The 14,592-nt window shown below is 39.1% G+C and overlaps 1 protein-coding gene across 1 annotated transcript in view; it reads left to right on the forward strand.

The window, feature by feature from the left end:
* The window catches only part of P3h2 (prolyl 3-hydroxylase 2), a 134,693-nt gene that overhangs the window by 112,822 nt on the left and 7,279 nt on the right, over positions 1-14,592 (forward strand). Inside the window, exons 8-13 of the mRNA XM_004654269.2 lie at positions 19-113; positions 7,633-7,760; positions 8,292-8,387; positions 8,899-9,049; positions 9,847-9,964; positions 10,696-10,771. Of these exons, the coding sequence (XP_004654326.2) occupies positions 19-113; positions 7,633-7,760; positions 8,292-8,387; positions 8,899-9,049; positions 9,847-9,964; positions 10,696-10,771 (664 nt within the window). The remainder of the gene's footprint in view (positions 1-18; positions 114-7,632; positions 7,761-8,291; positions 8,388-8,898; positions 9,050-9,846; positions 9,965-10,695; positions 10,772-14,592) is intronic.

Genomic DNA, 14,592 nt, shown 5'->3' on the forward strand with positions numbered 1-14,592 from the left:
CTTTTGTTGAATGGGTAGGGTCCCTTCTGGTGTGAACATGGAGGCAGCAGAAATTCGTGGGTTATCGATGGGGAAAAAGTCACCTCCTAAGATAGAGCGAGACTTAAGAGAGGGTAAGTATGGTTTCACTCCTATCAGGAGGGAAAGATAAGGTGGGGTGGGATAGTCCTTATTTAGATCAAGGCAAGTCCTATTTCCTCTGGAAAGTTAAGAATTGATTCACAGATGTCTAAAAGCAAGGCTCAAACACAACAATGCCTCAGATATTTATATCATTATAACAATGTTTTCAAATTCCCTGAATCACCGGAATCCTGTGAGTTAGGCAGGGCTGAGTGGTCTTGCACATCTTGAGATAGATGCCCAAGGCTTAGAAGGGTCAGTAGACTCTTGGAGTAAACCACACCAAGCCAAGTAATGATGCTAGACAGTGGATATACTGACAGAATTTCCAAGAACCTTAGTGAGGCAGTAGGTCATATGGGATCATAGACTACTTCACCTCACATAATTGAATATGCTTCTTGAGTAGAGATTTGAGAGAAAATATTTTACTTTCCTTGTTAGCATTTTTTTTTTTAGCATATGAAAAATTAAATGCAGGGCCTGGTTCAGTCTAGTCAGGTATATGTTCTAACACTGGGCTCCCATCTGCTCAAAAGTATTCTGTAGACTGAATTGTTAGGGATATGCAAGGAAGTATTCTGGTAGGTAAAACAAATGAAGAAAAAGTTCAGAGATAGGGAGAGCAGAATTTTATGAGCCTGGTCACACAAGATCAAAATTAATGCAACTATGCACAGTGCTGCCCAAAGTAGGTTTTATTTTATTTTATTTTTATTTTATTTTATTTATTTGGTAGGGTCTCACTCTATCCCAGGCTGACTTGGAATTCACTCTTCACTATGTTGTGTACTGTCAGGATGGCCTCAAACTCACAGCGATCCTCCCACCTCTGCCTCCCAAGTGCTGAGATTAAAGGCATACACCACCACACTCAGCCTGCCAAAGTATTTTTTAAATAAAGCCAAGTATTATTATATTATTATATGTTATATTATAAACTATTATAACATAATAAGGAAATATTAGCAAGAGAAGTACTAATGACAGTAGTACTTATCAGTTACTATTGCTTACATAGAGTTTTTTTCTATTAAATTTGTACACATTTCATTTTTTCTTAACTTTTTGTTTATTTTTATTTTTATTTATTTATTTGAAAGTGACAGACAGAGAAAGAAAGAGGGAGAGAAAGAGAGAGAGGAGGGCACGCCAGGGCCTCCAGCCACTGCAAATGAACTTCAGATGTGTGAGGCCCCTTGTGCATCTGGCTAACATGGGTCCGTGGGAATCGAGCCTCAAACTTGGGTCCTCAGGCTTCACAGGCAACTGCTTAACCACTAAGCCATCTCTCCAGCCCCAATTCATTTTAATGCTGGAAGCCAGTCATCTGAAGAGATTTAGTTGCTTCTCTAAAGTCTCACAATTTACGACAGGTAAGGCAGGCATTTGAACACATCTACTGTGTTTGGAACCTTGCCACCATGGTTTCTTCTTTACCTGGTTCTTTGGACATAGGAATAGTTATATCAAAAATATAGTCTGTGTACTGCCTAGTATAGTCATGCATAGGTATCTTTGGGGATTAATCCCAGGACTGCTCACACAAAAACACCAGAATCTGAGGGTGCTCCAATTTCTTACATTATGTGGCATAGTATTAGTGCACAACCTTTGCACTTCTCTTTGTAGTCCTGATATTCCCTGTTAATTACTTATAGTACTTACTACCATGTGTGATATGTATACCATGTGCTATGTGTTTTTAGGGAATGTTAACAGAAAAAAATACTGTGTATATTCAGAACAGTCACAATTCTGTTTCAGCTATTTCTAGTCCAAGTTTGGTTGAACACATGCACACTCACACACACACACACACACACACACACACACACACACACACCCCTAGACTACAAATATGGAAGCCCAACTGTAAGATAAGCATAGACTTGCTGCATGGAGAAGTATAGCACGTCCCTCCTTGGGAGTGTACTGATACTCCCAGCTGTTCAGAAAGACTGTCTGTGGCTGTTATGTTCCCAGCCCCATCCTCGCTTCACTTCCGAATCAGTTTGAAGCAGAAAACAGGATAATAGGCTCATCTAATCTGACTTAGACAGTCCTCTGTAGTAACAGAGTCCAGGGCCAAAAAGCTCCACAGTCAGCCTGAGTTCCTGTTCTATTCTAAGTTGATAAATCACCCACAAAATACATCGTAATAGGCCAGAGCTTTGCTCTAAATGTTTGGGAAACTCCAGGGAAGTTGTTAGATTTAAAAACCTCTTCTTTTTGTGGCTACCAGGGAATCTAATGCCCAAAGATTATTAATAGGAAAAGCAGAACAGGGGGCTATATGTGTCAGTTAATTGGATTAACAGAACCTGCCATTTCTATAATTTTCATGGCTTAGAAAAACAATCATTTTCCTGTATTAATCTTGGATTCATCACAGAACATTCCTGTGAACAGACACATGGGGTACCTACCACAACCATACCACCACCACCAAGCAATTCTCCTGGGAACACTACATTGACTTTCTAATATTTAATTCTTATGCTTTGTACCTGCACGTAGTATCAGTTTCCACAAGTTGAGGACACAGCCCCACAAGACTGCTCCTACCTCAGAAGCAAAAGGCAGAATTAGGTTGTCATCTAAACTTCTGGTTATTTTTGACTGACAAGCTGTGAATGGGGGCTCTCATAATTCCTTTTATTGGGTTTTATTAATATTATAGATTTATTCATAGAACTCATAAACTTGGTTGTCTCTATGAGAAAGGGTATTATAAAGGATATGAATTAATAAATAAGAGAACTGTACATAGAGCATGGATTGAGGCAGTGAGGATGGTGCTTCCTACCCTCCCGGTTCACCACACTCCCGACTCAGCAGCCAGAGGCTCTTCCAAACAAGCTCACCTCTTAGACACAGCTTGAATTCCACCTTTCCACCCCTCTCTGAGGCCCATGGGTGAGGCTGCAAGTTTCAACCTTCCAGACACTTGGTTCTTCTGTGACTAGTCCCTTCCTGAGTGAAGCCAGAGGCTGAGCCAGAAGGTACTACATAAGCATAAACTAAAATGTGAATAAAAAACGTTCATTGTGAATTACAAAAGACATCTTTCTCCTTCAGGAAATCTCAAGGGTTTTAGAAATTTTGACTTAGGAACTGGGGACAATGACTATACTTATTTCCTTTTATACTATGACTTCAAAGCCCTCTGTCTACTCTTCAGACACCTGAATAGAATCTAAGTTGAGAACAGTGGTAGACTAAAGGAAAATCAAAAACAGGGAATACTTCCTATGTTAGTGTGCTAAAATAAGATGCAAAAGAGGCAAGAAAGTTTGTATGTTCCACAAAATAACATATTTTCCACCTGTCCATCATTCACAAAGAGACTGTCATCTCCTCAGGTACTCCCGCTGGACAATTCTTCAGCATGAAGATGACATTCACTCAAGGCTACACCCCAAAGTGGCTGTAGCCCAAGGAACGTATATGGGGACTCACTGCCACTTTATCATTCCCCTTTCTACCACTGGTGTCACATTCTACAGTGATACTAAAGTCATGGGGTCAGCTAGAAGTAATTTTGAAGTTGGAGCCTCAAGGTTTGGTTTCCTTATTACCTTTTACTTATGTGCTAACCTCTGATAGAAACCTCACACCTCTGTGGCTCTAGCTCATGGCATCCTTGTCTGTAAAGAAAAATGTAATTGCTTTTGAAATGATAAACATGAGGTCTTTTGTAAGCTGAGTTTATGTCAGAGCTCATTAGTTGCATATCCCCCTCATACCTGAGGATATATTTATAATGTCCCTGTTACAAGCTACAAGGAGCAAGCACAAAGGATCATTTTCCTTGATGGTCTTTTTTAGCACTAGGAAGCCAAAGCCATGCACATACTTTATGAATGAATTTTCATTTTAATTTTAACATTTTCCTCTGTCTCATGTGTTACTGGTAATTCATTTTTGGGCTGTTAGACTCATGTTATGAATGATAAGGTTTATCCTTTTCCTTTTTGGCTAGTGGGTAATTGGTTGTATTTTGTTAAGTGCATGTATGAGAAATTTCTTTATGAAATTCTACATACCATATTGTGGAAATTGCGTTAACTACATGAAAAGCAAATGTCTAGTAGCACAAATTCTCTCTAAATCTATTAGAATCAAGATATTTAAGACTCCACAAAAGACCTTGGCTTTTCCCGTAAGTGTTACTGAGTGCATGGTTGAGGGGACTTTCAATATCGGCCACTATCAAGCTTTTAAAGTTTTATCAGAAGTTTACACAGCATTCCAAGTATAGTCAACTAATTCACTGGTGGTGATAACAGCAAACACTTATACAGAGCATGGGTGACAGGTAATTTTCTAGACAATTCTGCCTAGTAACTTTAAAATTATATCTTGAGAATGAGCTAATTATATTAAAGTAATGCAACCTCAAATTAGAAAACAATAAAAGCTTGGCAAAATTCAAACCAACCTAGCTCACTAAACTTGTGTGTTCTGCATCAAATCAATTTTTTTTATTTTTAAAATTTATTTATTTATTTATTTATTTGAGAGCGACAGACACAGAGAGAAAGACAGATAGAGAGACAGAGAATGGGCACGCCAGGGCTTCCAGCCTCTGCAAACGAACTCCAGACGCGTGCGCCCCTTGTGTATCTGGCTAGCGTGGGACCTGGGGAACCGAGCCTCGAACTGGGGTCCTTAGGCTTCACAGGCAAGCACTTAACCACTAAGCCATCTCTCCAGCCCTCAAATCAAAATTTTTATTAGAGAATGTTTTTCAGTGAATCTGCGGTTATCTTCTCTTTCTTGTTCAAGGATCACTTCTTTTCATTATTTTCAAATAGAGAAATATGCAGTTTTCTTTCCAAATATTTGAAGGAGGATCTTCCTCACTGTGACTTGCAATCTTAACCGTATTGGGGCATCCTTTTCATATTAAAGCACTCTTTCACACTCTGTATTAAGGGGGCCTGTGAGTGGAGGGTCCTGGTTTGGTTTGGTTTTATTGATATAAAATTTTAGCTGCAGAGGAGAACCATACCCACACTTTGGGGTTGCCAGTTACACAAGAGCATAAACTCCTGAGGCAGTAAGATTTGAGGGCATTTAGAGATTACCAGAAATGGAAGAGAAGAGATAAAAACAGAAAGAAATGGACAAGTGTGAGTGGAGAAGAGAAATTGTGTTCACTTGGGCTGAAAAACCACCATGTTCTATATAACTGCTTGAGAAAGTGTAAAAGCCTACTCCCACATGCAGAGCCAATCCGTCCTCACATTTTATTCATCCCAACACTTTCCAAAACTTTCCAGCAGAATTTGAGAAACAGTGAGTTATTAAAAAGCTTATAGTTTTCTATTTATCACATAATTGTGATATGGAAAATTATGGAACTTATGAATTTGTTCTTACACTTCAAAAATTATGCACTTAGTTTTACTTAATTATTTATTTGAAGGAGGGAAGAAGGGAGGGAGAGAGAGAAAGGGAAAAATCAAAAGAAAGACAGAGGCAGGCAAATAGAGAATGGGCATACCAGAACCTCTAGCCATGGCAAATGAACTCCAGATGCATGTGCCACTTTGTGCACCTGGCTTATGTGGGTACTAGAGAATCAAATCTGGATCCTTAGGCTTTGCAGGCAAATGCCTTAACTGCTAAGCCATATCTCGAGCCCCAATTTTTAAATATGTGTGTGTGTGTGTGTGTGTGTGTTTTATTTGCAAGGAAAGAGAGAGAATGATCTGCACACAGGGCCTCTGGCCACTGTAAATGTGTTCCAGACACATGCACCACTTTATGCACCTAGTTTTACATGTGTACTAAGAAATAGAAACTAAGCTGGAAGGCTTTGTAAGCAAGCTCATTTATCTGCTAAGCCATTTTCACAGTGCTGAAATTCTATATTTATAAGTTTATGTGACAATTTTAAAACATTAAAGGAGGCAATGGTCACTTTATAACTAAGTCCCAGCCTAAGATTTCATACCCTATTGGTGCCGGTTGTTAATATGCCAGTTATTATAGGCTTAAAATAAATGAAATAAACTTATAAATAATATGTGGAGACCAGATATGTATGAACCATAACTTGTCATGTACACTAAGATTATATAGTTGTTTCATTAAAGAAAGTTGTGGTAGACTACATCTCTACTCTACAAGGAATAATGGCCCAAAACTACCTGGCCCAGTTCATTTGGGAGAATATTCTTGCAGAATCTGGTGGTTTATCTTAAAGTTACATCAACCATTTCATTAATATTACCAATGTGAATGTTGTTTTCATGGTCTTCCTTACATTCAGTCTTCTAAATTGGTTTTGGTATTATAGTTATACAAAACTATAAAAGTAGGTAATGCTTACATCATTTTATAACTACAAGTGTGCAAAAATTACATTAAAAATAATTTGTCAGCTCCATGGGTTAGATTTGTTTGAAAAGATAACCATGCATGGCTCAAGGCTGTAATATTGCTTGTGTTTTAATGTCCCATTAGTCATGGTCTGTAGAGAAGCTTGTATCCTAACTGAGCTCAACACTTGGATAATATTATTCCTTGGCACATACAGATAAGACGACATCAATTTTAGTGTCTTTTCTTGCTTCACCCGATATGTTTTAGGTTCCTCTGTTAGTGAGATTGGCCCAAATGAGGGACAGGAGGAACTGAGTCCTCTTCTGCAGGCCTTTCTTGGAGACCTGAGGTTAACCACAGGCACTTACCAGGTTCTTAGGACCGGAATCAGGAAAGCATGTGGATTTCTTTTCTCTGCAGTTTCTGCTTCCACATGTTTTCACTCTGCCTCCTTGAAGATTTCCTTAGCATTACAGGCTTTGCCCCTCAGTCTCGCCCTAGGAGCATAAAAACCTTGTGTAGTTTGGGTTTTGTAATTTCACCACCTAAAATGTGACTCCAGACTACCACCTTCTGTAGAGCCTGTATGGGGCTCATTTTTCTGAATTGGTACATAAAACCATCTTGTACAGAAAAGGCAATGTAGAGATTTTACCTAGGAAATGGAGAACAATAATTACATGAAACGCAATAGTGTGTAGTTAGCTATGTGGTGAGAAGAAGGAAGACGACTGGGGAAATAGCCATAGTGTGTGGTATTAGCTGGAGCCTGAGTCACTGGATGAGGGCTTTCCTCTGGTTACCAGTGGAACTGAGGAGGGCATGCTTTGTCTGAGGAACATGACCGTGTCACCAAGGAATTGACTGTGATGTTATGTCAGAGGAGCTGTGGAGAAGTGAGTCAATTCTTCAGGATCATCTGAAATCAAATGAGAAGAAAAAAGAGTTGATCCATTCTATGTGTAGTGGATTATAATGTTATTGTGGGGAGACCTGGTTCTCAGACATGTGACTCTCTTGAATCCATATTGTATTTATAAAACTCCCCAACATGTCATTCATTTTTGTGTTCCTAAGTGTTCATAAGGAGACTGTGTGTCCAATGTTGCCCATTGAAGGCTGCTGGAGGTCAGCAGTGACAGGGACAATAGACTCTGTGCCTTGTCCCTCCAGGTGGGCCTCTGATCTACGAGAACATCACCTTCGTCTACAACTCAGAGCAGCTGAACGGGACTCAGAGGGTTCTCCTGGATAACGTCCTGTCAGAAGAGCAGTGCCGCGAGCTGTACAGCGTGGCCAGTGTGAGAACTGGAGGGAAGAGCTACAGTCCCTGTGGTACCAGCCTGTCCTGAACCTGGACACCCACTGCCTGGGCTTTGTGTCCAGGGAAAAGGCCTGGAACGTCTCTTGCCCTAGGAGAAGGACAGTTATATGTGGGGACACTTTCATAGCATTTGGGTTGGAGTGAGTTTAGTTTTTTTTTTTTTTCCCAGATCTGGAATATATATGTCCTTAATTCCTAGGACAAGTCATCCAGGATGCACCCTATCTCACATATAAAGTAACCGGGACAATACCTATATTTTAATCAGTAACTAGCCAAAGTAGGGATCATTTGTTTTATACATCTTTAATGTGAGGTATTATTTTATAACGGAAATGTGGAGTGATTAAGAGGAAATATCTATGGATTTGGAATTATTATACTTAGATCCTGAAAGGGGGGGGATTCAACATTGCTGTGCCCTCAGCTTTCTAAAAGCCAAAACAGGAAGGAAGACATGGCAGATTCATTTTTGTCAAAGACAAATCATCTTCCATTCTGTTTCCAGAGGATCCTGCTAGTTGGTGATGGCTACCGAGGGAAAACTTCACCCCATACACCCAACGAGAAGTTTGAAGGTGCAACGGTCCTGAAAGCGCTCAAGGTGAACACTCTGCTCCCTTGGGGTTTAGAATGGACCAAAAATGAAGTGGAAACCTGGATGGCATGTTTTAGAGTACCAAAGATTCATTCTAGGCCTTTGTTATTTTAAATCACCCCTTTATGCAGCCCGTCATTTATCAAACTTTGCATATCCTAAATTTATAGCTGACTGATGAATATATAACCACTGTCCTCAAAGAGCTCATGGCCTAACTGTGAAAACAAACCAAAGTAAATAATTCATTCTCTGCCACAGGGATTTCAGAGGGAAGTGAAGAATGCATTATAAGGGAAGAGCAGGGAGCAAAATAGCTTTTTACTTTCTCTCTGTGATTAGAGCTATTTCAGAGGGCCACTGTTCTAGCTAATGCCATAAGCATGCCATCATCATTCCCATTTGTTGGGATGCAGTTGACCATCCTGAATTGGTTCAGCAAAATTTAGAGTCTGTTTGTCTCAAGTGCTCCAATCAACTCAGTGATTTCTGATGCTTGTTCTTTTTGTCCCCCCAGTTTGGTTATGAAGGCCGAGTACCACTGAAGAGCGCTCGTTTGTTCTATGACATCAGTGAGAAGGCTCGAAAGATTGTCGAATCTTATTTCATGCTGAACTCAACCCTGTATTTTTCCTATACACACATGGTTTGCAGAACCGCCTTGTCTGGTGAGATGTCTGAACTTGTTACCTTCTGCCACAGGAAAGAAAAACAATGCCAAACAACAAGCCTTTCCTACACTTTACTCCAGTATTCCATAAGAACTCTAGATTTCTAAAACTGAAGAAGCTTACAAATTCTGTGTTATCTCTTCCTGTCCCTTTTGTATCTCTAACATTCTAGATGACCCACAGTACACATTTACTGTCTCCAAATCAACTTCTTGAATTTCATAGGTCATGTTCTAGGTTTCTTTCTCCAGGGACCCAGGAATTAGAAACCAGAGTTGTTGAATCTCTAAGCATTGAGTAGGCATAGGTGATAAAGGGCTCCTGAAGAAAAGCTAAGATACCCTCAGTCCTCTGGTCATCATGACTTCTCCCTCTTCATTTCTACTCACTGAGTGGGAGCAGAAAAAGGTCACTGGAGCAGTTGTTACCCTTGTGGAGTTTGAGCTGAGTCATAACCATTGGTTTACATCTTCAGCCATTTCCTTGGGCTTTTGTTATCCACACAAAGTAGAACCCATGAAATACATGTAGTTTATACTTCCATATTTCTATTGGAGGACTTTTATGGATGAAGAGAAAGGTGTAATTTGGCCAAGGTTTTACATTAAGTTCATGTCCAAACCAGACCAGTCTCTTGACTTCTTGTCTCCTGTCTTTTCATCTGATTGGTCTGTCTTCCCTCTGTGCACATTGGCAAAGGGCACTGGCACTGTCGAAGAGCATCAAATTGTAATCAACACTGTAGTGGTCACTGCATGTTGGCTGTCCTTCCCCACTGTGCCTTCTCCTGGCAGGTCAGCAAGATAGAAGAAATGACCTCAGCCACCCCATCCATGCCGACAACTGCCTGCTGGATCCAGAAGCCAATGAATGCTGGAAGGAGCCACCAGCATACACATTTCGGGACTACAGGTATACCTCATATCTGCTTCTGAACCAAGTTTCTGTCCAGCAGTGATCAAACCCACATGAGAAACCTGCTTCACTTGTCACTGTGTTCATCTCTGTGAAGCTGAGATCCTCCAGTGAGCATCTGAGGCAGCTGCTGTAATTGAGAAGTGTCATTTTCATTTTTATCATAAACATGCACCTTTGCGTCTGATTAAGTAGACTAATTTTAAATCTGTTTGATTAAGGCATATGATTTTATATATTTTTCTTACTCCAAGAATGCAAGGAATGAAAAGTGACAGATCAGGAGTTGTTGGTACCATGTACATATAACAGTGTGTCAATTGTTGCTGTGTTGTGTTCCATTCAAAACACAAGTACTGAAAAGGAAAGGGAAAAAATGCATCCACTAGAGTTAATATTGCACAAGAGTCAAAAAGAGTTAGGAGCAGTGTGGATGTATATAAAGGGCTATATGAATTTAAGAATAGTTATTTGAGAAAAGTGAAATGACAGGCAAGTTTTGAATGTGATTAAAACTTTAATGTAAGTGGAATCCATAAACACTTCAGAGAAATAACCCAAGTTTTACCTAGTCTTACTTTCAATGAATGGGTCATTGGGTCCATATGATTCAAAGGCAATTTGCTTTTTAAGCTGGTCTATTCATCCAGTGTTCAGTATTATACTCTGATAATATTTGAAGTATATATCATTGTATGATTGAGTTACTCTGTTTTTTTTTTTTCTAGTGCTCTACTATATATGAACGATGACTTTGAAGGAGGAGAATTCATATTCACTGAAATGGATGCTAAGACTGTGACTGTAAGTAGACCTTCCTTACAAGTTTATTTAACATTTTTACTTCAGTCTTGTCGTTTTCCCAATATTCACAGACTGTTGAATTTCAATTACTTTTGTGCTCAAGAATTCAAGGATTAGAATCTCAGTGAATTTACAGATTATATATGTAGTGAATTGTTTCTCTCTTGCTGCTTTAAGCACTCTTTACAGATTACATAAAAATAGAAGGCATCAATTAACATATTCTGCTCTGTTTTAAAGATGAGCAAATTAAGAAATAGCAATATTGAAAGATTTGATCATGATCTTTAAGTAGTGTTAGACTTGTAATCAAACCTAGAGCTTCTGACTCTGCAAGTAATCTGTTGGAGACACAAGGATCATTTCATATGTCACCCATCTAAGACAAATCAAATAATTATAGAAAACTGGGCTGGGCTGCAGGGATGTATTAGCAGTTAAGGCATTTCCCTGCAAAGCCAAAGGACACAGGTTTGAATCTTCAGGACCCAAGTTAGCCAGATGCACAAGGGGGTACATGCATCTGGAGTTTGTTTACAGTGGCTGGAGGCCCTGGCACATCCATTTTCTCCCTCCCTCCCTCTCTCTCTCTCTCTCTCTCTCTCTCTCTTAAATAATTAAATAAATAAAAAGAAAAGAAAATCAGGCTACAGAGATGGCTCAGTGATTAAGGTGTTTTCTGGCAAAGACGAAGGAACCAGATTCAATTCCCTGGTACCCATGTAAAGCTAGATGCACAAAGGGGTGCACATATCTGGAGTTTGTTTGCAGAGTGGCTAGAGGCCCTGGTGTGTCCATTCTCTCTATGTGCCCCATCTCTATAAACTAAATTTAAATTAAAAAAAAAAGAAAGCCACTTTCTGATAACCAGAATAATGGACATTTGCTTATAAATCCACAAACAAAATGATAACATACATATATTTATTATATATACATATGTGTATGTATGTATAGACAGATTATAAATATTTGTATCTGTTCAATATATATATATGTGCATATATATATGTATATATATATATATATATATATATATATATATATATATATATAATGTATGTATATTGAGTACAAGTCATAATTGCTTACCTCCAAATTGCTACTCACACTCATAAGTACACAAATCAAAAGTTAAGTTCAATAACCTTATTCATAAGCAAGCCAATGCCTTTGGAAAGTAAGCCTTTTAGTATTCACATATGCTATTCATTAGAATCTCTTCATCTTCAAGCCAAAGATCATATAGAATATTGGAAGTGCAAGTTTTCAAATTGAAAAAATTATATATATACACATATATGAATCACAAATAGATTAAGAGGTCTCTTTAATCCATGCAAAATCCAAATAGTTGGCACATGTGTGTGATGAACTTCAAAGTTTTGGTACTGTGTGTGTGTGTGTGTGTGTGTGTGTACGTGTGTTTTCATGCTTCCTGATCTCAGAAATTAAACTAGGACTGACGATCTGGGCTGCAACTAAAAACCCCATAGAAGATATTCTGACTTTCATAAGAGCTTTCATGTCTGAAGCGTTTTACTTCAAAGTTCTCCTAGCACCGAAGTGGAGCGGGAAGATGCTTACTTCTCCAGTAGTTGGAAAGAAAATCAGTTTGACTGAAAAATCAGGTTGTTAAAAAGATTTCTTTGCTTCTACTCCACCGAGTGGCGAGATTTGGAAGTGCTCAATATTTGAATTTAAACGGATACTATGTATGTATGCTATGTATGAAATAGCTTCACTGATTGTTAAAATGTAAGGTAATTACAATTCTGCCTTTTGAAACAAGTGAAAGGAAGTAACATTTTCCTTTTACTTATCTATAATTTTAATAACTTGTGTATTTTTAAAACCAATGAATCCAACCTCCCTTTAAAATGGCTTAGCAGTTAAGGCGTTTGCCTGCTAAGCCAAAGGACCCAGGTTTGATTCCCCAGGACCAACGTTAGCCAGATGCACAAGGGGATGCACGCGCACGCATCTGGGGTTCATTTGCAGTGGCTGGAGGCCCTGGCATGCCCATTGTCTCTCTCTCTCTCCCTTTCTCTATCAAATTAATTAATTAAATTTTAAAAAGGCAAATGGGAAATCACATTAAACATTCACTCCAAAACCTCTGTATTACTTCATATCTGCACATGTAGCAGAGTTTTTGACCAGTTCATAGATAAGTTGAATTTTCAGGTAAAGATTTTAGGAAAAAAATAATCGTAGAATTCCCACTTCTTATCTTTCCCATAGCAAACTTATTCCAGTCTCAGAAAAGATATATGAGCAGGTTTTTGTTTAGGTTACCTTTGTTGGACCTCTGCAGGACAAGAGTGGGGCCTTGCCACACGGGGGCCAAACCAAAATCACAGATAATTTAATTATCAGAGAATGTTAATGTTTATTTCAGATAAGTACATCAGAAATAGTTCTGTGATTCATAATGCTAGATGGGAAGAACAAAAGCTTTTTAAAAACTTTCTTGAAAGACAGTTTATTTTCAATAGCAGCCATTTTGTTTGTGAAACCCAGAAGTTGAGGAGTTTTAGGATCTTCCTGTAGAAGCTATGTCATAGGTGGAAGCAGGCTTGCCACAGACTTTTGTAGTCCTTATGTGCTGAGATGTGACATATGAAGGTCCCTATTGATGAAATCAGTTTTAGAGAGTCCTGAAAACCCACACACCTAGATTCCTTTGTAACTGCTTCAGGTAGTTGTGACCTTGTGTGCCTGAACCTCCCCCAAATTCTTCGCATTTTAAAAACTTCCAATTCTTCTTATTCCATCATAGAGAAGACACTCAATGAAACTGGGTATGGTACCACTCCTTTAATCCCTGCACTTGGGAGGGAGAAATAAGAATCACCATGAGTTCAAGGCTAGCCTAGGACTAGTGAGTTCCAGATCAGCTTGGGTTAGTGACACTCTACTTTGAAAAGAAAAAAAAAAAAAAAAACATTATCTACATATCCTTTTGCTTTAATTTTTCAAGGTACTGCTACTAACATCCAGCAATCACATAGAACCAAAGTCTACCTTGTATGAGGAAGTGCTGTCTATGCCAGGGGATGAGGAGCCCAGGTAATGGGGAGCTCCATCAACAAGGCCAGTTGCTAGCAAGGCTTTTTGATTCCCCATTCATAGGCTTCAAGCATCACTCAGTGATCACAAATGTGTGGAAATGCAGTTAGGCAGCTCTTTCTCTGGGAAACTGCCATGAGACTGATAGTGAAGGCAATAGTCAGAAGTGGGCACAATACATGAATGTCAGAAACACCACCTTAAACAGCTTCAGGAAAGCAGATCCACCTATAGTTATCACTGTTCCATCGTGGCTTAGAGAATATCGGACTCTGCTCTTTTCTGCTCTTCTCCTTAACACTTACCTATGCACACAGAGGCACAGGCTGACGCATTCCTGATTCTCTGCATTTAGACTTTCCCTAACTTTGGCCTTCTATATGTAATGACAAAATCTGTATAAATGTCATCTAGCATCCAAGGATGTCAGGAAAATATTCCTGTTCCTGAAAACTCCAGGAAAAGAGAACCCTGTAGCAATCTCACTGGGTACATAAGGAAAACAAAATTTTTCTAATGGGCATGTTTTAACTCAAATCAATTGCAAAATTAGTTATTTAGAGTGAGTCTGTGTTCCCACACAGCAGAATAGCAATATTGCTGGTCTGATTTCTTGCTGCTTTTCCAAATTCTGCTATGAAATGAGTAAGGTTTTAGCATTTCCAAAGTGGGTAAAGTGATCTCCACTCACAGTAGACACTTCACTGGACACAGAAACAAGGCCCCTAGCACTCAGTTCCCTCAGCTCC

The sequence above is a fragment of the Jaculus jaculus genome, chromosome 5 (genome assembly GCF_020740685.1).
Source record: "Jaculus jaculus isolate mJacJac1 chromosome 5, mJacJac1.mat.Y.cur, whole genome shotgun sequence".
Classification (NCBI taxonomy): Eukaryota; Metazoa; Chordata; class Mammalia; order Rodentia; family Dipodidae; genus Jaculus; species Jaculus jaculus.